Source organism: Meles meles, chromosome 6, assembly GCF_922984935.1.
Source record: "Meles meles chromosome 6, mMelMel3.1 paternal haplotype, whole genome shotgun sequence".
NCBI classification, from domain to species: domain Eukaryota; kingdom Metazoa; phylum Chordata; class Mammalia; order Carnivora; family Mustelidae; genus Meles; species Meles meles.
In genome coordinates, this window is record NC_060071.1 from 141,567,149 (window position 1) to 141,590,577 (window position 23,429).

A 23,429-nucleotide genomic window follows, 5' to 3' on the forward strand; every position below is an offset into this window, starting at 1 on the left:
AAAGCTTTGTACCCAGTAAGGGGCCAACGAGTGGGAGACGGGGCCGTGAACCCAGATAAGAAAGGGGAGGAGGTTACAGACAAGATAGTAAGGTTATCTGAGGAGTTAATGAACACACCTCAACCTTTCAGAGGAGGAATTCTGATGACAAGACCAAGGCCAGGGTCTACTGAGCAGGAGGGAGGGGCCAGGGAGTCAGGCGACCATGGCCATCCTTTGGAAATCTGGGGAGCAGCCTACTCTGGGGGAAAGCTGAGAGGGCATGCGCTTTCTCCAGGAGACAGTTAAGTGGGGGGTGGGGGGGTGGGAGCTTCAGGGCAAGGGCAAGGACTCCCTCTCTGGCAGGAATTGAAAAGGAACCAGGTAAGAGGGAAGGAGCCGGAGGCGTGTTGGAGAAGCATGTTGGGAACATTGAAGGGGCCCTCCAGGAGACTCGTTTCTGCCACCTGCAGCTGGGGGAGACACAGGTGAAGACCACTCAGGACACAGGGTTCTTTCCCAGCCTGGGCAGGTGGGAGAAGGGGAAAGTAACCCTCCGGCTGCCCCACTCGCCAGCAGGCATCATGATAGCGGACCTACTGTGCTCTGACGGTATTTGAATGGCGTGATTCCATCCTCCCCACTGGTGGTGCTGAGCAGAACAGCCTGCCAATCCTAACCCCCCCCCTTTTTTAAAAAAAGATTTTATTTATTTACTCGACAGACAGAGATTGCAAGTAGGCAGAGAGGCAGGCAGAGAGAGAGGGAGAAGCAGGCTCCCTGCTGAGCAGAGAGCCCGATGTGGGGCTTGAACCCAGGACACTGAGATCATGACCTGAGCCGAAGGCAGAGGCTTTAACCCTCTGAGCCACCCAGGCGCCCCAATCCTAACCCTTTTAAATTCGAACCCAACCAGATTGTACTGAATTTTCTCCTCTGTTGAGTGGAGATAAGAATCCTGGCCAAGCAGCCCCACCGCGCTGGTCAGTGTCAGCTCAGGAGGAGGCTGATGGGAAGTACTTCACTCAGCAGAAGGCACTTATTCCCCAGACATGCTGGATGGGCTGGACACGCACGGCAGGGACCCCGCACGGGCTCACTGGGTTTCCCCTACTCATAGGGCACAGTCTCAGGGGACTGGGACACCCAGTTCTGTGGGCCCACAGCCACCTGCACTGCAGGAAATCAGCCTGGGGAGCCCCCAGGGTGCCTTCCTGTTCTTCTCGGAAGTGTTCCTGGTCCATCAGAACCAACAGGTTCAAGGGCCATGGGAAGTGGGGTGGGTTGCTGGGAGCCCCAGGGCCATGCAAGACCCAGAGTTCATTTTGCCTTGATACTGTCCTCACAGAGCTGTCAAGAGGAGAAAGTGAATTACAACATCACCAGAGCCTGGAATTGTGTCTGATACATGGTTGACCTCCGAGAAACGTCAGCCGCCCGATGTCACCCGACTTGTGACTGCCAGGTCCCAGCCCTTGGGATCTTCATACTGGGAACTGGCATCTGTGTCTTTTGGGCTCCAAAGTCCATTTGTCTAGACACAGATAGGAGGTAACAGGCACTGCCAGGTGCCGAGCTCCAGGGAACCATGGGAAAGAAGAGTATTGGGCTGCCTTGAGGCGGTTACTATCTTGCAGAATATCAATACCCAAGGTACCTTAGTGCTCCCATTTTACTGGCGAGAAAAGTGAGGCTCGAGAGGGGTGGTGATTTCCCCAGCACCAGGGCATGTGGTAGAGCCTTGAAAAGATCCCAGGCCGCCTGACTCCCAGCTCAGGTCTTCAGAAAAAAAGTGTGCCAATACCTGTAATTCACTCAGCTGTTAATTTTATGCCAGCGAATCAAGAGGCAGGGGAAGCCAGCCCCCCAAGGCGCTATTTTCAGAATCTGCAGTCTGATGTTTAATATTCAGTAAGAACCAGCACTGAAAAAAGACGCTGTGCGCCATCATCCATAGAGGAAACTTTGAACGAGCTCTTTCTCACGGTCCCCGTTTTGCAGTGACAAGAGCGGAGGCCAGCTCAGATACAAGCGCGGTTTCTGGAGCCCTGTTCACGGCGTCACACTCACTCAAAGGCTGACCTGGCATTCCCGAATTCTGCATGCTTTTTCACACTGCCTTGGGCATTTCCATCATAACTTCTTTTTTCCTTTTTTAAAAAAGACTTTATTTGGGGCACCTGGGTGGCTCAGTGGGTTAAGCATCTGCCTTTGGCTCAAGTCATGATCCCGGAGTCCTGGGATGGAGCCCCACAGCAAGCTTCCTGCTCAGCGGGGCACCTGCTTCTCTCCCTCCTTCCCGCTTGTGGTCTCTCTCACTATCTCTGTCTCCCTCAAATAAATAAGGTATTGAAGATAAATAAATAAATAAATAAGACTTTATTCTTTAGAACAGTTTTAGGGTTATAGAACAATATACAATTTTGTTAACAATATAGGGTTATAGAACAAAAGTACAGAGAGTTCCCATATACCTTCCCCCATCCCCCCACCAGCTCCCCTGATAGTAACATCTCGCACGGCCGTGGGACACTTGTCACAATTGTCACAATCGAGGACTCACTTGTCACTTGTCACAATCGAGGACTCAATATCAATGCTATTACCCAGAGTTCGAACCCACAGTTTAAGTTTGGTTTGCTCCTGGTGCTGCAGTTTGCTGGCCTTTTTAACCCGACCGCAGGAGCAAGAAACACTTTTCCACGTCCACCCAAAAGCAGGGTTCAGTGGCGTCTGCGACCAGATGGGCTGCAGGAGACTCGCTGCTCTCTGGGCCTGGGTCCCGTGGGAAGTGGCCCGAAGTCTGAACTCTGCAGAGCTGCCCGGAAGCCCATAGACCTCAGTGTTCCACAGGTGGCTTCGCAGTTCGGCTCCCTGAGTGGCAGGTGGCCCAGCGCTCGCTCGGCCCTGGCCGAGCCCTGTGGGGCTCCCCTCCAGATATGCAGCCCGGGAGCCAGCCCCTAGCTGGGGAGAGAGGGGAGGGCTCTGGGGGAGCCGTCTCAGAGCGGGGCCTGTGTGCGGTGCACGCGCTCGGCACCGCTCTCCCTGCCCACCCTCTCCCAGCTGGCTCCGGTGACATCTCCAGACGTTTTGGCTAGAACCCCAGTTCTGAAAGACGCTGCCACGCTGTCAGCTGTCTGGAGGAGGGGCCCAAATCCATCACAGCACCATCGGTCCAGCTTACTTCCAACACATGCCCCATGATTTCTAGAAGCAGGAAGGCAGGTGGTGCCCCGGGGGGATGGGGTTGACCCGAGGTTGACCGTGGTGGCGGAAGGAAGGAGGACGGATGGGGCTCTGGGCAGGGACCCATGTCACAGCAAAGGAAACAGCAGGGGCCCCTACATGTGTGGGAAGCGAGTGACCTCATCCTTAGTATGGACACCTCCCTGAAACGAGCCTGTTGTAATCTACTGGAGGGACGAGAGTAAGGAAACGATTGTTCTCAGGGAGGGAAAATAAGTTGGAACCAGCTTCTTTGAGGGGAGGGCAGTTTACGGACCGCTATCACATTTAGGATGCACACACGCTTTGTTTCAATCCTGCTGGTGGTCTGGGAACACCGGGAAAGCGATGTGATGAAGAATCAGAGTAACCGAAAGTAGTTCGATGCTCTGTGCGTTTCACGGAAAGCATATGGCAAACAGAACAGCAGATGTTGGAAATGAGCATAAATAAAGCAATTTCTTTACTCCGTCATGATCAGCAGTCTTGAAATAGGTCCTGAGTCATAGGGCTCGGCAGTGACTTTCAGCCTGCCGAGGGGGCACCGGGTCGCAGAGAGGCACCTTTGACCTCTGAGAACAAATGTCCCTGTAATCAGCCTTCAGCCCCCTGGGCCAGGCCCGCCCTGCGGGACTGTCCCGCCATCCGACTCCCCGCCCCCGTGACTCAGCCTTGCCGCCCCCAGAGTTTCTGGAACATGTTCCCCAGCCCCGAGCCCTCAGGGGCCGGGCTGCTGCTGGCGTGAGCCCAGACAGGTGGCTCCCACGTGGATGGGGAGGTTGGACTGGCCTGTGAGGTCTGAGCCGGATGGGACATCCCATGCTCCTGGGGCAGCCAGGCCTGAGTATGTCACCTGATTTCTAGGCCTGTGCCAGGCCGGTCTTCTCACTGCCATCTGTCAATGGGGGATATGAATCGTAGCCTGTGTCCGTCAGGGACTGGTCTCGAGGGTCAGACTAGGCAGTGAATGCAATCAGAGGAACAGGCAAAGCAGAGGCTTCTGGCTGAACAGGCTGATTGGTGCCACAGTCCTGTCCTCCTTACGACAAGTTGCTTGGACCCTGCAGGTCCTCAGGGGCCCATGAACTCCCCATTGGGGATGTTCAGCTCATCTGAACTGGGCTTTTGCCACCAGAACCCAGATGAATGTAACTGCAGGCCATTCTTGGCAGTGGAATGAGGTTTTCTTAGGTGAGTGCCCTTAGCTCTTCCAGCTTCTTGGGTTTTCCCTGGGCTCCAGGAGTCCCAGCTGGCCTTTGCACATACCCCCTTCCTCCCCAGTGCTGTGGGGTGTGCAGCGTGGTGCGGGTTCCTTGCTGAAGGCTGTGAGCTCTCCAGCCTCGGGTAGGATGGCTCCCACGAACCAGCTGCTTGCCGTCCGGGGAGGAGGGTATTTTCTCGCACAGGTATCAGCATGTGGCTGAGTGCCCCAGCATCGATTGTGCTTCCGGTGGGAATTGGGCTTATGAGAGTCTGGGGGGGAGCTCGGGGGGTGTGCTCAAGTTCAACAGAACAAGTGGGGCTTCCGGAGCCAGCTCTGCTACTTATTAGCTCCGTGACCTTGAGCAAGACCAGCAGCCTCTCTGAGCCTCTGTTTCTTCATCTGGAGAATGGGCGCATGAGAGCAGAGCAGCTCCACTCACTGCTCTGCAGTGCGGCTCCAAGGAGTAAATGGAACGATGCTGGCATTGCCCCTCGAGGGGCGCCAGGATTACAGAGGAGCTCATGAAGGTCACAGATGTCGTCCCTTACCTCGGCACCCAGCTCTGCTCTCCTTCAAAGGCTGTTTTGAGGACCTGCTTTGAAGCATACACCAACTCAAAGTCAGTATTATAACCGTGATGAAGATGCTGAGGCTCAGAGAGGTTTGGTGACTTTGCCAAAGTCACACAGCTGGGATGCTGCAAAGTTTGGACTTGTTCCCACTCTCGCATTGTCCTGGGTGTTTGACGCTGGTTTTATCATTAATGGAATTTGTGGAGATTGGAAGTGTCCAGGCAGAGGGAAATCAGAATGACAGCAGACTTCCCTGGGAGACAGCTGGATTTATTGCATCGAATTACATGGAATTGCACCCATGTGGACATTCGGCCTTAAAAGGTGTAAATTTCATATGACTCAACCCAGGTCTGTAGACGCACGCTCAGCCTCCGCGAGTGCCTTAGGCAGGCATCACTAGGTTCTTATGGGATGGGACCGTCTTTCCCACAGACAAGCACGTTCCTGTGAGTCTGGGAGCTGGCTCCCTCCGCCTGGGGGTGTGGCAGGACTTCCTGAGTGTCATCGTCCTTCCGTGGGGCTCTGGAGACAGAGCCACATGGCCCTTAGTGAAAGGGCTGCTCTGGAGTGGCTGCAGCTGTGATAAAGCAGTTGTGGTTCCCTCTGAAGACCGCAGGGAGCGCCGCGGGGCAGGAACAAGGCCACATGAAAAGTGTCCCCCGTCAGAGCTTAGCCAAGGGAAGGCAGGGAGGGCGAGTGGGGCTGATGGCCTACTTCCTCCCCTGTGACCAAGGAATCACCGGAATGACTTTCCAGAGCCACAGCTTGGCCGCATGATTGGGTAGAAGAGGACACAGGGTTAAGTGTCCTTGGGGTTGTGACAAGACGGATGAGTCTGAGCAGCTGACATAGACCAAGACCCCGAGACCCATCTGGGGAGAAGAGGAGGTGGACGACCCGCCTGCTTCTAGGGCTCATGGGTTTGAGGGTCCTGGGGCGGAGAAGGAAGGACAAGGACAAGAGTATGTGTTCCTAGCCTAAAGCCATTGAAAAATTTCCAGGCAAAATCAACCATAGCTTTTTGCAGGAAAGACCATTGAGTGGTAGGAGCCCAAGCCAGGCACAGGTGACAAGATGGGATGGAAGGGGGATGGAGTAGTCTCTCTTCGTGGTTGCAGACGTGGCGGTTCCAAGTCCCCATGGGAGCTGGAGGCTCTGGGAGCCACAGGGGCAGGGTACAGGATCGTGGCTTGTGCCGGCAGCCCTGCCAGGGGTGGGGCCCTCATGGGGGGCACAGCAGGCACCAGCAGGGCTGCAGGGCTTAGGGAGAAGTGGATGCTTGGCAGCAGTGGGAGCTGTGGGCTGGTCTCTGCGCCCTTGCGATCCCCTCTTGGGGATTCCCAGATAAGACCGTGAGACCCCAGAGCTTTTCCACAGTGACTGGGGAAGAGCCACCAAAGTGAGCGTCGCAGGCAGCACTTCCTCCTGGCCTCGCACAGCTCCTGGACGGTGTGAAAGCGCACTGCAGGGCAACACAGGGCCTGCAGGAGAGACGCCGTGACGGCCGTCCCACACGCTTCCCGGGGACAGAGAGGGAGACCTGGGAGATGAGAGGCTGAAGGATTCACACGTCACACTCGAGCCAGGGCAGGGTCACTCTTTAATGTCATCTGGGGAGGGAGTTGGATCCCAAAGGGAGTTGCTACTGGGTGGGGTTCACCACCTTTCCCACGAAGAGGGGGCTCTTGGTGTTTCTGTCGTAGATGATCATGAGGAAGGGTCTGTTGAAGTCGACACCTGGGGGCATCGACATGGGGATGGCTTCCATAAACGTGGCCCCGGCAGCTTCTGTCCCTTTCTCGTCGATGCTCAGCACAGCCTTATGCACCCCCTGCAGGGAGAGAGGACACCGGCCTGTTCTGAGTGGGGCCGTTCCTTCCCCCAGCCTGGGAGCCAGGCCTGAGGAACGGGATGGGGCCCAGGGAGGGGCTCACTCAGACCTCCTCCACCTGGGTGTCCTCCTAGACCGCAGCCTCCCTCCCAACAGGCAACACACAGGCCTTCCCCACCTTCTCCAGGCCTTGCCTGACTCCACCGGTGGGCCCTACTTCTCTGTCCTCACCAAATTTCTCAGCCTCCCCGGGAAGCAACCCACAACCCCAACAAGGAGACTTCCCTGCCATTCATCTTCCTTGGCTCCTGCCTTGTTTCCAGTATCAGATGTCAGACACCTTGGGACTCAGGACTCTGAGGGGGGCCTTCCCTGGGCCTGGTCCACACCAGGCACTCAGTTCCCAGCCAGCCATTGAGCTGTGGCTGGATCTTTGGTCATTTTCCACTTCTCTGAATAAATGGCATCTTTAGGTGAAATCACTCATTCACTAAGACTCAGTCATCGGCCAGTAGGCCAGTAGTTCCTGGGTCACAGATGCAAAGGACAGAAGTCCTTGGAAATCACTGAGCCTGAGCCTGTCTTGGTAAATATGGGTCCATTGAGGCCCAAAGAAGGGAAGGCCCTGGCCAAAGACGACCCAGAGGGTCAGTGGCACCAGCGCGGAGGAGGTCCCGAGCCTGGCAGAAGCCTGTGAGACCTCTTCCTCCATGGTCACCTGCCCACGTTCCAGTCCCAGGGCATCCAGTGACACTCCTCAGGGACCTCAGTCTGCAGGTGCATCTGTGTCCCTTTGTCCCTCCCCCAGCCCAGCTCTGAGCTGCAACTCCATACACACTGTGACAGCTTCTGACCCACGGACACCAGGGACAACTGACCTTGGACAGCTTCAGGGGCTCTTTCTCCGTGATCCCCGAGAGATCAGCGTCATTGCTGAAGACCCTGGTGATGCCCATTTTGCTCAGGACGGTTTTCAGATCGTAGGTTCCAGAAATGGTCAATTTGGGCAAACGTAAACTAGCAGACCTGGCATGACAGGAAACAAAGGGGTCTCACACATGGAGTGTCTCGTGTCTGGCTCTTTGTCCCGCTGGGCGGCCCTCTCCCTCCCACACGAGGACTGGAGGTGTGAATGGGTTTATTCTATTTCTTGTTTTTCCAGCCCCTGGGGCCCAAGAACGTAGAGTCCCAGGGACGGGTTTGTCCTGCCAAGCCTGAAGAGGCTGCCTCCTGTCTCCTCTGAGCAGCCCTCGGGACACTCCCCTGGGAGCTCTTAGCACACAGCCCTGCAGGGTTAGGTCCCCCCAGATGGGGACTTCTCTAGGGCCTGAATCAAGGGTCTGCCAGTGTGAGCTGACGGGTACTGGGGCTCCCCGTGAGCGGCTCTGGGTTCTGCCGCCCCTTGTTCTCCTTCCTCAGCCTCTGGTGCAGGAGCACAGGGCGAGGTCAGGGAGAAGACATCTTAAAACTGCTATTTTAATTTTAACCTTATGCTCATCTGTATTTTCATATTCACTTATATATGTACATTTATTATGTCTTCTTCTGGATGTTAATTTTACTTCTTAATTCTAATTTTAACGTATTTGATTATTTTTCTATGTTCCTACTATACACATTTGTACGGGTACATGTATTTCGGAGCGTACCCACAAACTAGTCCCTGAGGGCTTTGGCATCGTGTGACTCCCGAGGGACACACGAATCTGGGGTGCGGGCTCACCGTCACTTCCCTGTGGGGACCTCATCAAGTCTCACGGGTCTGGTGAGAGAGGAACCCAAACCCGCCTGGGCCTTTGCTTTTCTGGTGTCCAGGCGGGCCCTCTCCACATAGCCCCAGACTATCCCTTCTCTAACACCATATTCCCCGCCTGTCTTGCCAGAAGCCCGAGTCTCCCTTCTCAGTTGTGCTGGGTGCGTGCTGGCGTTGCTCTCCCTGCTCAGGACACTGGAACAGGGAAGGGGCGGTGTCCGTGGTGAGGGAGTCCCCAAGGACAGAGGACTTTGGTCTCCTCCCCTTGGGCATGTCCCTTTCACGGAGCCCAGCCGGTGCGGCGTGAGTGTTGCGAGCCTGTGTCCGGGACAGCGGGTCCCATGCAGTTGTCCGGTCCACCCGCTGTGGGTCTACCCTCCCTCCCCGTGGCCGGCCCGACGTGGTGGTATCCAAGTCATTCTCGGTTGGGGAATCACCTGGTGTGTCTGTTTTCCAGGAACTTAGCCAGGACTTCCTTGGTCAGCGTGTCCTCCAGGTGGTGCATTTTGCCCTGGTCGGGGAGGATGAAGATGGCGGTGGCGTTGCCCACGTAGTCCAGGAGCAGCACCCAGCTGGACAGCGTGTTGCAGTGGTGGACGTCGAACATGCCCAGCCGGCTCATCATGGGCACCTTGACGGTGGTGTGCTCGTCCACGTGGAAGTCCTCCTCTGTGGTGTGCTCCGCCTCGAAGGGCTTCTCCCATTTGCCTGGAGACAGGGGCGGGGAGGCATCAGCCAGAGGTGGGAGAAGGTTGGGACCATGTGGGGGCATAAGCCAGCCCTGAGCCTCCTTGCTGGGATCCTACTGTTGGAAGGATCTTTGATTTCACCACCCATAAAATTTCAGCAGCAAAGTCTGCTGAGAGGACTTTGGGGAGAGCAATTCGAGACCCGCGGAGGATTCAGAAAGTCTATCTGGTGGAGGCGAAGGGATGCCAAACCACGTTGCAGAGCGAGCATTTTTACCTGCATTTCATGCTTACTTATTTGAGGGGGGCTTGGGAGGTTCTACATGAAAACGACTGACATCAGCCCTACTCAGCACCTCCCCGTCCAAGTCTCCCTGCCCCTCGTTAGCGGGCGGTCCTTGTCATTCAGGGAATCACTCTCGCCATGACTCCAAGGCCGTGTCTGGACCACTGTGTGGAACCCAGGTGCCTGGGCAGCTCCTCCCCACCCTCCACCCCCCCCCCCCACACCAAGAGAGTAGCCCCATCTGGGCAAGTCAGAGTGGGAGGGTGCCCCGGGCACCCCTGCCTACACCCAACTCTCCCATTGTACAGAGATGGAGACTGAGGCTGGAGAGAGGCCAGACCCACCAGAAGCCTCACAGCAGAGTTGGGACCTCAGATGCGCTGCTCTGGCCCCGGGCTCTCTGTTGGTCTGTTGCCTCCCGAGCAAGGAGCCGGCGCGGTGAAGAAGACTTTCTGGCCCCGTTCTTTACCCCCACCCCCTCCAGGCCATCTCCACGGGCTGTTCCGCTACCTTAGAGCACCCTCTATGGCCCACAGGGCCCCCACCTTGCCACTCCTCAGGGAGGAGGCCAGGCTGACGTTCAAGGTCAGTCGAGCACCTGCTGTGTGAGCGTACGGCCCCGTGTTCTTTGTAACTTGTTCCATCCTCACAGAAACCTGACCACAAGGGTATTCGTATGTCCCCAGGACAGAGGGAAGACCTCAAAGTGGTAAGATGGCTTGCCGCCCATCAAAGAGTTAATAATCGGTAGGGGAAGGATTCCAACTCTGGTGTTTCTGACGCCAAAGCTTTCCCTCTTTCCACTGCACTGCGGTTGTAAGAAGTTGTGTTCCAAGAAACCCCGTTCCCTTCATACACTTCTGCTAAAACCGCCTGGTTTTAGTCAGCTCCCTGGTGGGGGCTGACAAGGCACACTAGGACATCAAAGCCTCTGAGAAGTCCCGCAGAGAAGATGATGATTTGACTGCCCCGCCCCTCATCATCTGACCTTAGTTGATCATGGAATGTATGACGGTGGTTAACTGGGAAACCAATTAATGCATGTAGAGACACACCACCCTACGCATCCTGGATGGCTACGGAAAGTTTAACAATGGCGTGTTAGAGAATATTTTTGGATGTTTTTACGGGAACAAACTCAGGCTGGTGTTGGCAACTTACCTTTAAAGAAAATGTAATTCACCAGAGCGAAAGCTGTGTCTTTGTCAAGGTCTTGGACCAAATCCACAATTTTCCCTTGGGTTTCCTTCTCAACATAATTGTTGATCTGTTTCTTGGCCGCTTCGGTGTCCCCGAAATTGGTGGAGAAGGCTTCCGAGTGGTACAGGTTCTTGACATCCTCCAAAAACTTACCCAGTACCTTCATGCCCTCGGCGATGAAGAGACCATTGCCAGTGGTCAGCTGCAGCTGGTTGTCTGGGTGGTTGAGGGTGTGGAGGAGTTGCTGGAAGCTTTGGTGGACCTCACCCTCCGCTCTCTCAGTGAGGTTGAACCTAAGGCCCTTCATGATCTCGGAGTGAGTGTCACCCTTGGCCCCCAGAGAAAGCAACGCAAAGGCGGTCGCGATGCTCACGGGGGAGAAGAAGATGTTGGTGGTGTTGGACCCCTGCGCCACCTGGCGGTACATGCTGAAGGCGAAGTCGGCCAGGTTCGGGGCAATCTTGTGGCAGGCTGGCTCCTCATGGTGTTCATGGTCGTGGTGGGGTGCACCTGTGTCCTGGACAGCGGCTCCCAGGGGACTCGCGGCCAGGGAGCGGGTGGCCAGGCAGCACAGCCCCGCCAGCAGCAGGAGGCCCCAGGGAACGGAGGATGCCATCGTCCTGCAAGACAGAGAGGAGGGGCACCACGCCTTAGTCAGGTCACATGGCGAGTTCCCCGGCTGCTGATTGACCCCAGATGGAACATCCAGTTTACTAAACATCTACTACGTGCCGGCCCCGGCCAAGCACTCTCCTACACGCTCATCACGGAAAGACAGAACGGTAATCAAGACTTTCCACGGCTCACCATGTGCTGAGCCCCATTTTATGCACTTTGTTTTTTCATCTCATTGCCCTCTTGCACTGACTTATGACCTGGGGCACAGGACTGTTGTCCATTCACAGAGGAGGAGACCGAAGACCAGAGAGGTTGAAGTCATCTGCCCCAAGGCCACAGAGCAGGAAAGTAGCAGGATAAGAATCACAGACCTGGGCCGTCTGGGTGGGAGTCCATGCTCTTGATGGCTGCCCTGCCCCCTGCAGTGGCCCTATGTGCAGGTGTCACAGCTCCTGTCTTACATAAGGGGAAACCGAGGCACAATGAGCATAAGAGACTTGTGCACAACTACCCAGGAATCAGGCCAGATCAGGTTCATGTACGACTGGATGTGGAATGGGAACATTTCCACTGAGTCTTTTTATGTAACGGACATGAGGCTGCTGCCCAGAGAGGGTAAGATTCTGCCTAGGGACACACAGCCAGAACCCATGGAGCTGCAGGGCTGTCCCCATTCACCCCTCATGGTGAGTCTCAGCCCCCAGAGCTTCTGCCTGAGCTGAAGGGCAGCCCCACACACGTCTGTGGCCTCAGCTGCACGAAGGCACTGCGGTTCCTGCAGTCAGCTTACCTGCTCGTCCTTGTTACCACCTGTGTCCCAGCTCTGGGCTCGCCCGTGATGCGGGCAGTGGGTAGTGACTTCTCGAGTAAGTTGGGGGTTGTGTGGTTGTGTGTGGGGTGGGGTATAGGAGCCTCACGCATTCCTTCCAACATCAGGGCCCCCAAACTTCTGCTTTCTCCATGCCCTGCCATCAAAGGCCACACCCTGCACCCCCAAAGAGTTTCTTTTGAATCAAACAACAAAATGAAGCCCAACGCTGCTTTCTCTTCACCGCCCTTTTTCTGGCCTTCGTGCCTCTAAATCATCCAGACTGGACGGACCGCACACGACGCAATAACGTGTTTATATTTGTCTTAAACTACAGCGGAAACAGAGCTGCTGCTGTTTGCCCCGGCTCTGCAGAGGTCCACTGCCCTCGGCTTCTCTTCGCTTCCCTGCTTGGGTTCGGCGTGGGCCTTCACGGTTTGCAGAAACCCCTCATCTTTGTGGGGATCAGAGATCATGAGGGATCTGGGCCTCCGCAGGGTGGGGACACCAAGTATGCCAAAAGGCCTCAGGGGCTGTGGCTTCCAGCCCTGATGGCACCGCTACCATGCCCTTGGCCTTGGGCAGGCAAGTCCCAGCTGTCGAAACCGCGGTGGGGGAAGACCTAAACAAGTTTCCCCTGTCCTAATGTTGGAGCCTCGGTTAGAAGCTATTTGGGTTTGGTGGAAGAAAATGAACTGAGACTCCCGTTGTGGGGGTAAGGGGTGGATGGGTGCCCTCTCCCTCCAGGGGCTGCTGGTCTGGGCTGAACTGGGAAGGGGCCACAGCCATGGTGAGCCCATCCATCTCGGTGGGTATAACACCACCGATTCTGACTGCTTCTTTTACAGTAAAAGGTCTGAGGCCCAGAGAGGGTCAGGGCCTTGCCAAGGTCACACAGCAAATCAGTGACAAAGCTGGAATGAGTCTTAGTTTTCCTGCCACTTGACCTGCAGACTGAGATAGCCATGTCCTCTGGTCTCAGACGGTGAATGCCAGAACCGGACCCCGACGGACCCTCACACTGGGTGGGCGCACAGGAAGCGAGCCATCCCCTTACCTGGTCAAATTCTAGATCCACCCACGAGCATAAAATGAATGATCAGGGGTGACCCAGCAGGGTCCAGGAGAGCCACTGGGACATCAACCACCTGCTAAGCCTGGCACTGAATAAGTCCACACATGACCGAGCTGGGACACGTTTGGGCCAGCAGCCTTGGGGACATGACTTCACTCCTCTGAACCTTGGCTTCTTGTCTTGGAGAAAAGACTCCCTTGCTGCAACGTGAGGGAGGAACAAAGCGGTGGTTGGGCGGGCACCTGCTGGGCGTGGAAGCTCTCCCCGTACCTGCACACAGGTGGGGTGCACGTGTAAAAACCAGCAGATTTCTTCCTGGCCGGTTGCCACATTGCCCAAGACCAGAGAGTCTGGAGAATTTTCAATTCAATTCTCTGAGTATTTATGTATTGCCTCCTAGCTGCTGCCAACCCCCATGCCAAGCGAACGCCAGCACCGGCATCGCTGTCCCGGTCGTCACCCCCATAAACAGCAGGCGTTTCATGCACACTGTCTCAGCTAATGTCCCCTCAATGCTTACCCTGTGGAGCGGGAATGATTATCAGCCCCATTTTATAGATGGAGAAATTGAGGCCTCTGGAGGTCGAGCAACTTACTGAAAACCACAGACCTGGATGCCTATGAATCTGGGATTTAATGCCGGCCCATCTGGATTCCAGGACTCGGCATTCCATCCTTCTCTGTTTACAAAGCTGAAGCCAGAGACCTTGAAATAGAAAATGCTTGACGTGGTCAGGCTAGGTGAAGAGGGGCAGGGTCGCTTGCGGCACGGGCCAGTGGCTCTGAGGCCAGAATTCCATAGCAGCTGTGTGACCTTGGACAGGTTAATTAACCTCTCTGAACCTCCGTTCCTGGAGAGGACAAGGGTGCACTTCCTCACAAAGCTATTGTGCAAATTAAATGTGGGCAAAGTGCCAAGAAATACTTGACATACAGTCAGCTGTCAGGGAGACTTAGCGGTTACCAATATATGGATATTTCCGAGTGCCACGTGGGAGCCTGGTGGCCTCGGCCTTGGTCATCTTTGTAGCCCCCATTTCCAAGAACTGATGACAGAAAATTATATGCTTCCCATGCTACAGAGGTCAAGGCTGGGGGCCGGGGTGGGATGGGAGGAAAGAGGGCAAAGTTTATCTACACTGTGCCCAAGAGGGCAGAGAGGTTGAACAGTAGTCCAAGGTCACCCAGCATCCAAGAGGCCAGCCCAGCTGGGTTTCTCCCATTCCCCAGCAGGCTCCTAAGACCCAAGAGAATTATGTTGGTGGGAGGAAGAGGTTAGGGATGGTGAGATCTGGGGCCAGGTGACCTCTGTTGGAATCCTGGATAGTGTGCAATTTAGAGCAAGTTATGAGCTTCTCTGTTCCTGATTTCCTTATCTGTAAAATGGGCATAATCTCAGTAACCACCTCAGAAGGTTGCTCTAAGGCTCAAATGGCTGACTGCAGCCGGCTGGCTCAAGTGAGGGCTCAGGAGCACAGCTGAAACCCTGAACCTGGGACCCGTCTCCAGGGTCTCCCATCTTCATTGTGCACGAGGGCGCTCAGAGACCTACTGAACACAGAGGGGCCCAGCATGGTTTTATTCTGGGCATCTCTGCAGTGGGCAGAGGCCTGATGTGTGGCTGGAACTCTGGGCTCTGGTCTTACCTGGGCTCCCCACTGTCCCTCCCTGGGCCTTACCTTTCTCACCCGCGGCAGGGGAAGCGCAGGGAAGGTGGTGAGGCCAGCAGGAGACAACCAACAAGAGGGCCACAGGAGCTGTGCCGACAGAGGCATGCTCCTTCCTGGGGTCTCCACTTCCCCACGGCTCACTGAGGGCGAGCGTATTCACCAGTAGGTACCAGGGAGGCCCCAGGGCAGGCTTGGGAGCGGAAAGAGATCTCCGGGTTTGCTGTTGCCATGACAACGAGGGGTCCAGCCCCAGCCTGTTCCATCTTCCCTGCGTCCCTGGGACCTGCCTGGCAGCATGGGAGCCGAGGCCTCTCTGGAGGCTCCCTCCGGTGGGAAGGCATACTTACAGTTACTGTCCCAGGCCGGGGCCGGTGACCAAGGCAGAGGAGACAGAGCCTTGTCTCTGGTTCCTATTTAAGCTGTGGATCCACAGGGCTGATGGGGGAGGTTGCTGGTGAATATTAACTAAGGTCACCCCAGTTATCGGAGGAGCAAACAGGGACTAAGTCCAGAGGCCACCTCTGAGCTGTCCACCCACACCCACTGGTCTGCGCCCCTGCCCGGGCAGCCCAGGGCCCTCCGTCCCATCTCCCAAAGGGAGTCATTGTGCCTGGCCCATAAACCGTGGCGTCCTGCATTCACGGAGAGGTGGTATGACTCAAGCACTCTTGGGGACAGCATTCCTCTGGTGGCCTCCCCTCCCGCTGGGGAATTCTCAGTGGCTGACCCAGCGAGAGCTACCATTCACCCAGCCACCTTGCGATGCCTCCTGCCGGAGACGCTCTGCGGCCTTGGGAGGGGCGGGGGAGTGAAAAGCACCACCTTTGTTAGAGAAGGAAACCGAGGTCCGGAGTGGAGAGGCCAGGCTAGCCCTGGACACGAACTCTGTTGATTTTCCCGAGGAGGAACGGGGACCATGACTGCTGCTGACACAGCGGCCTTGGGCTAGCATGGTCAGGGATGTGCACAATAACTTCTGTAAAGGGCCCGGCACACAGGGGGCTTTTCATCTTGGTCTGCTCAGCCTGGCTCTCTGGGCTGCTCTGGGCAGGACAAGGCTGAATTCTTCGCCAGCCTCAGCCTGTTTCTGTTTCCATGGGGTGTGGCTCCCAGCAGAGGAGTGGGAGCCACACAGGGCTTGAATTTTCCTGGGAACATGGCCCTGTTCTAGGGCTGCTGCAGACCCCCAGGGGGCTGGCGGTGGGGAAGGTGCTGGTACAGGATTGAGAGTGACTGGGCCTCCTTTGACTGCCGTCTCTTTAAAAAACCTAAGGCGGACCGCATCCCTCTCCGTGTGCTCTGACAGCTGCCCGGCACAAGCAGGCGCTCCACAGACATTTGATGGAGGGGCTGAGTGCGTTTGTGTCCCTTGTCTCATCCCCTGGTCCCTCGACCATGCCCAGTGAACGGCCTGTAGTTTCCTCTGCTGCATAGTTTCAGATGTGAGAAACCAGGTCCCCTATTCGCTGACTGTGAGATCTCAGACAAGCTGTTTCACCTGCCCATGCCTCAATTTCCCCACCTGTAAAATGAGGTTTGAAACGGTGCCCACCTTGGTGGGCTGTTGTGAGGATTCAGTGCGGCCGTTCCGGGTTAGCTCAGAGCCCGGGGCTGGGTGTGCACAGCGAGCCCCTTATAAGGTGGTCCTACCTGTGTCCGTCTATCTCCCTGGTGTCATTGTGGAGGGGGAGCGGTCTTCCCGGAATGCACCCCAGGCTCTTTCCCCTCAGCTGGCTGGTTGGGCTTCTCCCCACTGGGGCTATCCATCCCCTCACAGCTCAGAGAGCTAGTAGACTGGGGTGAGGCCTGACCTCCATACCTCCTAGGCATCTCTTCTTCGCCTCATGCCTCAGTTTCTCCATCTGTATAATGGCCTCCCTCCAAACCCAGCTGCCCCTCCCACTTCCCCCAGGGGGTGGGCCATGCCGAGTGCCCCACCTTGCACGCTGTTGCCAGGCTTGGCTCCCACAGGCCGGTGGCCTCAGGGCTTGTGGGAGGGCTCTGCCCTACCCCCTTTACCTCCAATCCTTGAGCTGTGGTGGCCTCCACACCTCCTGCGGCAGCCTCCTCCTCCTCCTCCTCCTTCTCTGGGACTCTGTATGCACCCTGAGCAGCACACAGTCTCTGCCAGCCTTGGAAGGAGGATCTGAGTGTCAGAGGCAACAAGTCCGGGAGGGGCGGGAACAGGGACAGGAAGCCGCCTTGCACAAAGCCGTGGGTAGCCAGAGGTTGCAGCCGGCCCTCCCTGACCCAGGCAGCCCTGCTTGTCACCTGCTCTTCTAGCTGCGTCCAGCTTATGTGACCCTGACGAGGCACCCAGTCCCTCTGAGCTTCTGTAAGAGGGAGGGTCGCACTGGGCTCAGGGGGTTCATGGAGAGAGCAGGTGTCACCGTCCTGGCCTAGGGCCTGGCACGGCATCTTGGCAGCTTTCCAGGGCCAGCCGTAGAGGGAAGGACCGAGTCACCTGAGCAATGCCCAGTGGGAGCCCCACGGAGGCTGAGAAGGATCTTATGTATGGGAGACGTGTGCGTCGCGGACTTTGGACTGGATACAGAAGGGCTGTGAGATGTCCCCAGCAGAGACTGGGACATTTGGAGAGGGGAGCATGTGAGGGGCTCCGGGGCTCTGTCCCATCCGAGTCCAAGGTTCCGTGCTCAGCCCTTCCTCATCTCCCCATCCTTGTGCTCTGGGGTCCCCAGTCCCCTGGGATTTCCTGCTGCAGAGGAGCTCCTCTGGACAAACTATCTAGGAAGAAGGGATGGGAGGATGTGGGGAACAGAGCAAGAATGGAATCCTGGTGGGAGTGGGGGAGGGGCACCCAGTGACCATTCTCTGCAGCAGTGTTCCATGAACCAAGAGCGGTGGTGGGGAATGTCTTGCCCACTTGCTCACTTCTGGATCTGTCAATGGTAGCCTGGCTCCCAGGGAGCGAGTGCATCCTAGGAACATCCTGTGGGCTAGTTTAAATAAGAAGCTTCTGGGGACACCTTTCTAGACTCGGGGCCCAGCCTAGGGGTGGGAGTGGGATGGAGAGAAGCCTGAGAGCTGAGCTGTGGGGTCTGTAATGGTAAGGGCCTGGGCTCAGGAGCCAAACATCTGGTTCAAGTCTGAACTCCACCCCGTCCTTCAAGAGAACTTCACCGTGGACCTCCCTGGGCCTCTGTCCCCTCATCTGTAAGAGGCAAGATGAGATCTATCACTTGTATCAGGATTGTCAAGAGAACATGGGATGATTTCATGTAAGACTGAGGGCAGCCTCAGCCCAGGTGGCCCCTAGGTCGATGCCTACCATGGGATCTTTGTGGATGCGGCCCCGGGCCTGGGAGCCCGTTCAGATGCGTCCCCAAGGATCCGAGTAGGAGAAAGGCATGGGGAACAGTACTTCTTGTCCAGGCACGCCTCTTTGCATTCAAGCTTCTGCAGATTCCCCAAGGATCCGAGTAGGAGAAAGGCATGGGGAACAGTACTTCTTGTCCAGGCACGCCTCTTTGCATTCAAGCTTCTGCAGATCCCCAAAGGCTCCAGTCCCCTCTCCTGGGCTCTGAGCTTGTTTTGCTTCCTGGAGGCCAAGGGTTGGGAGCAGAGCACCAAGTTGGGTGTGGGGTGGTTGGAGCCCCGTCGACTGATCTCAGAGCCTTGGTTTCCTCATCTGGGAAATGGGGATAATGAAAGTCTTTTTCTCATGTAGTTGTGAGCCTCGAGCGAGGGGATGCCTGTGGGATGTTCGACCCCGGGCCCGCTCTGTGGGCGTAACTGACACCTGCATCCTCCTCGCCAGAGCCTGTTCACGTTCAGAGGTTAGTTGGATGCTCCCCGCTTTCCCTCCAGGGACGTGAATTCAATCGCCCCGCAAGTTTGCCTCCTGTTGGCATCTTGCACACCATCCATCTTGCAACACCCCGTGTGTGGTTCCCGTCTTCGTTTTTCTGGAAGTGTTTGGCTTACCCACAGCTTCTTGTTTTCACTCTTCCTCCTTCCTCGGAGGAAAAGAAGGCAGATCCATGCATTGCAAGGGACAATGGTGTGATAGAAGGACTAAAGCACGACTCTATAGCTGCATCCCCTACGTGTTAGAATCCATAAAACCATTATTTGTATTATAGCTAATATTTTCCACACTTCATTTTAACTTCATTGAATTTATGGGCCCTTCAGCTTTTAGGGGACTCAGCTTGTCCTCATTTAATGAGGGAGTCACCCTCCTAAAGTAACTAGACCACCCTAAAAGAAATACCACTAGACTCTGGAAGTTTTCTCTTTTCTTTTTTTAGTCATGCGTGCCGACCTGCAGCAAGCATAGACGTGTATTTGAGCGACGACGCCCCATTTCAGTTCCACCGTCATCTTCTCTGCCTCCCCTGGGAGAAGAAGGGAGCAGGTGTGCCAGGGGTTCTCCCAGGAACCCAGGCGAGCACCAGCTGTGCGGGACTCACCCCTGTGTGGGGCCGAGGGAGACCCTGAAGGACTTTGGAACTTGTTTTTCAGAAATTCGAGCCCTGCGTGGGTAGCTCAGATAAGAAGGACATTAGGGATCTTTGAACTTGCCCAACTCCGACCTTGGGTTGAAATGGTTCGATTCACCTTGTTGTCTCCTTTCCTGTTGACTTTAAGCCTTTCTGTTTGCTCGGTCTTAGAGAGTCTTTTGCTACTCTTGTTTGGGGATACAAACCCCCAAACCGACTCCAGCAGGGTCAAGGGCTTCCTGTCTCCTGGGCTCTGTCTGAATCCCATGCGGTAGGTAGCGTTAATATCGCCTTAGTACAGAAATGGAAACCGAGGCACCAAGAGCTCCCCTGAGGCTGATAGTGTGGCCGGTCTGCCTCCTTCTCCTCGCCGCATCCCTCCCTTCCTTCCTCTATCTGTAGTCTTCATATGGGGTCATCTTCCTTAATTCTTCCCACCTATTAATGGATATATTTTCTATTTATTCACCCACTAAACATCCTGTATTGATCACCTCCTGGCTCAGAGTTTGCAAACGTAGAAGGTGTGCTCTCCCCACTGTCCAGAAACTTGCACACTGCTGTGGGTTGAGCCTGGGGACCACGGAGCCCCTTTCGGATGTCCCTGTGAGCGAGGATAAGGCAGAGGGATGGAGAAGAGGGATGCGCTCGAAGATAAGCACGAGGCAGGAGCCACAGACGAGGGTTGACCTGGGGGTAAGTAAGTGCCAGGAAGGCACTGGGGCTGCCTCTAGGGCTTCCGGCAGCTCTGCTGGAGGGCACATCTCCAGACTTTCTCCTCACTTCTCTTTCTGGCAACTGCTCCCTTAAACATAGTCTCCCCATCCCCTGGTGATAGGAAGGACCACAGACTCTAAGAGCAACTCCACAGCCAGCTGGTGGGACCCTGGGACACAGCACTTTTTGGCAGCTTTCATACCTGCCTCTCCCTGTGTCCCATTTCATTCCTGGAGCTCGGTTCCCCATCACCTGCCCCAGCAGCCCCTCCCTTGCCCGGGTACTAGTCCTGGGTGTCCCCAGAGTGCCGGCTTCCCCTGAAGTCCTCTCCGGTGGACACTCTCCAGCATCCCTGACCCGGGGGGGCCAGGAGAAAGTCCTATTCTCCTGGCCCACAGCTGTGTCCAAACCTCTCCTCCTCTGGCCATCAGGTAGTTACCCTCTCTGGACAGGCCCACCTTCCCCCGGCCTCATCCCTGACATCCGCAGGCCCGTGGACCATAACCTGCACCATGGGGGCAGGGCAACAAGGGCCCGTCTGGTCCATTCTGCATCCCTCAGCGAGGCTGTGGATGGCCTTCTGAGCCCCTAGCCCCTTGCTTCCTGTCCATCTTACCTCCGGCGGCCTTCTCTTTCACCCCTCCCACCCCTCATATGACCCACGGCCATCCCTCGGCCTTGCCGTTGGGTCTGAGACATCCGGTCAACTCTTCCCTCTTGCTACACCCCCCTCACCTGTCCTCAGCCCTCTGGGGCCTGCGGGTGTAGACACATGGAGATGGTGAGGTGTGACCAGCTTAAACCTCATGGGGTGTCGTGTCAGCCACTCTCCCGTCACTACCTCTGCAGTAGATAGAACAGCATCTCCAGAGACAACCACACCCTAATCCCCAGGACTTGTGAGTGTGTCATTGTGAAGGCGACGATGCAGGTGTGATGAAGGTCGTGATCTTGAGACGGGACATTTGCCTGGATTTTCCAGGTGTGGGCCCAGTGTAATCATGAGGGTCCTTATCAGTGAGGGGGCAGGTGGGTCAGAGTGAAAGAAGGGGATGTGACCGCAGGAGCAGAGGTCGGGGTGGCGTGTGGAAGGGGTTTGCAATGCAGGAAAATATGTGAAATTCAGATTTCATTTAATCAGAACACAATCACGCTGTTGGTTCACCCTCTACGGCTGCTTTCCTGGGACGGTAGCCGCATCAGATCGTGGTGACTGAAACTTTGTGGCCTGCAAAGCCTAAAACTAGGCCTACGGACAATCTGGTTTTTCCGGAACAAATTTCCTGATCCCTGCCTGACACCACGGATCATGCCAGCTCGTGATCCCTTGGGGCCGTGCCTCTGAGGCTGCTGGCTTTTGAGGGAAGGGTGGCCGACTCAGTGTGTCCCTCCACATCTGGGGCCAGGACGAAGTCACTGAGGAGACTTCCTGCCCCCCACCTCCCCATGCTGGGGACACCTCCTTCCTTGCTGCTTCCAGAGCACATGTGGTAACACGTATTGTGAGAGCTGGCAATTATTAAGCACCTAGAACATTCCAGACACTGTTCCAAGCATTTCAGAGAGATTAATTTTGTTCATCCTCACTACAGGCTTGTGACGTGGGTACTTTTGTTATCCCCATTTTACAGACGAGAAAACTGAGACTCATAGAAGCCAAGCCTGCCAGCTCTAGGTGCCAGAGCTGGCGAGTGGTGGAGGGGAGATTGGAACCAGGCTGTGTGACGGCAGGACAAGGGCTCAGCTCGGACACCCGAGAGTGGTTACCTGAGTGGGGAGGCAGCCTGTTTTCCGACTCTGCTGAGCGCAAAGTGTGGGCTCAAGGCTGCTGGATGAACTGAGGTCAAATGAATGAAGAAGCAGAAATGGGGTATTTTGGGCCTCCTGGGTGGCTCAGTCAGTTAATCATCTGCCTTTGACTCAGGTCACGATCCCAGGGTCCTGGGATCCAGTCCCGCATCAGGCTCCCTGCTCAGCAGGGAGTCTGCTTCTCTCTCTCTTTCTCTTTCTTTCCCTCTGCCTGCCCCTCCACTGTTCATTCTCTGTCTCTCAAATAAATAAATAAAATCTTAAAAAACAAACAAAAAAGGAGAATTTCTTCTATCATGTGGTTAAGGCATCTTGCCAAGGCAAGAGTGTGACAATCTGTAGAACGCTTCTTAACTCTAGGAAACAAACTGAGCGATGCTGGAGGAGAGGGTGGTGGGGGCTGGGAACTGGGTGATGGGCATGAAGGAGGGCACGTGATACAGTGAGCCCTGGGTGTTGCGTGCAACTGATGAATCCCTGACCTCTACCTCTGAAACTATCAATACAGTGTATGTTCCTTAAATTGAATTTAAATTTTTTAAAAATGCTATAAGTGGGCATGGGGCAGGAAGCTTCCTAGACTGAAAACGAGTTGTCTGTTTGAGTTGGAAGCCATCCTGTGGGGAAGGGAGGCCCCCACCATGGGGAGGTGGAGGGAGAGGGGCAGAGAGCTCACAGCCAGGACCTAGACGGGTGCTGTCCTGCCGGCCAAGCCTGCCCCCCCCACCCCCCAAAGCTGCTGCTCTCATCTGCCACCTCTGTTTGCCCCATGAGGAAAGCGGAAGGGCTCAGGGAAGACAACAGAGTGAGGGCTGCCTTGGGATGGTGCAATAGCACCGAGGGAGGGGGATTGCGTCATGTTGGCTGTGCGTCCTTCCCTTCTCCTGAGGCTGACTCCGCCTGGCAGGTACAGGGGCGGCTCCTGGGTCCGGCCGTCCAGGAGCGGACCCTGCCGCCTCCCATCCCCAAATGTCCACAGCTGAATCCTGGCACAAATGGTTCATTCTCTGCCTGGGTCCCGGGTGCCAGGCACTATGTACACAAACTGTCCTCTTTCCAGTAGCTCTGCAAAGAAGGTTTTATTCTAACCACTCTGCAGGTGAGGCTCAGAGAGGGTAAACAGGATGAGTCCACGGAACTTCCCCTGGACCCTCCCTTCCCTCCCCCTCTCCACCTGCTATCACCTGGCACGTGGGATCATTGCCTCCCTGTTTTCCTTTTCATGTATTTACTTTTACCGAGGTGTTATTTACATGCAGCAAAACCATAAATCCTAAATGTACGGCTCAATGCATGTGCACATCTGCGTAACCGATGCTTTCATTGAGATACAGAGAACAAATCCATCAATGCAGGAAGTTCCCCACTCTGTCCGTCTTCCGATCTCCCACCGTAGGTCACTTCTCCTATGGACTTCTGTCTCCATAGGTCAGTTTTGCCTCTTCTAGAAGGATGTGGAGAGAGTGGGAGCATGAACTGTGTACTTTTTTCGTGTCTGGCTTCTTTTGTTCCACATCTTGTTCATGA

At 55.7% G+C, this 23,429-nt stretch overlaps 1 protein-coding gene across 2 annotated transcripts; it reads right to left on the minus strand.

The window, feature by feature from the left end:
- Positions 1 to 6,565: 6,565 nt before the first annotated feature.
- LOC123944625 (alpha-1-antitrypsin-like) lies at positions 6,566 to 17,043 on the minus strand. Of its 2 annotated transcripts, none has more exons than XM_046009895.1 (5): positions 16,933 to 17,043; positions 10,704 to 11,362; positions 9,005 to 9,275; positions 7,693 to 7,840; positions 6,566 to 6,814 (listed from the first exon to the last, which is right to left on the minus strand). In XM_046009895.1, the coding sequence occupies exons 2-5, from the start codon at positions 11,356 to 11,358 to the stop codon at positions 6,626 to 6,628; spliced, it is 1,263 nt and encodes a 420-aa protein (XP_045865851.1). In that variant the 5' UTR covers positions 11,359 to 11,362; positions 16,933 to 17,043; the 3' UTR covers positions 6,566 to 6,625. The 2 variants fall into 2 exon arrangements, with proteins under 2 accessions (XP_045865851.1, XP_045865850.1); XM_046009894.1 differs by lacking the exon at positions 16,933 to 17,043 and adding an exon at positions 15,261 to 15,369.
- Between the last annotated feature and the right edge of the window lie 6,386 nt (positions 17,044 to 23,429).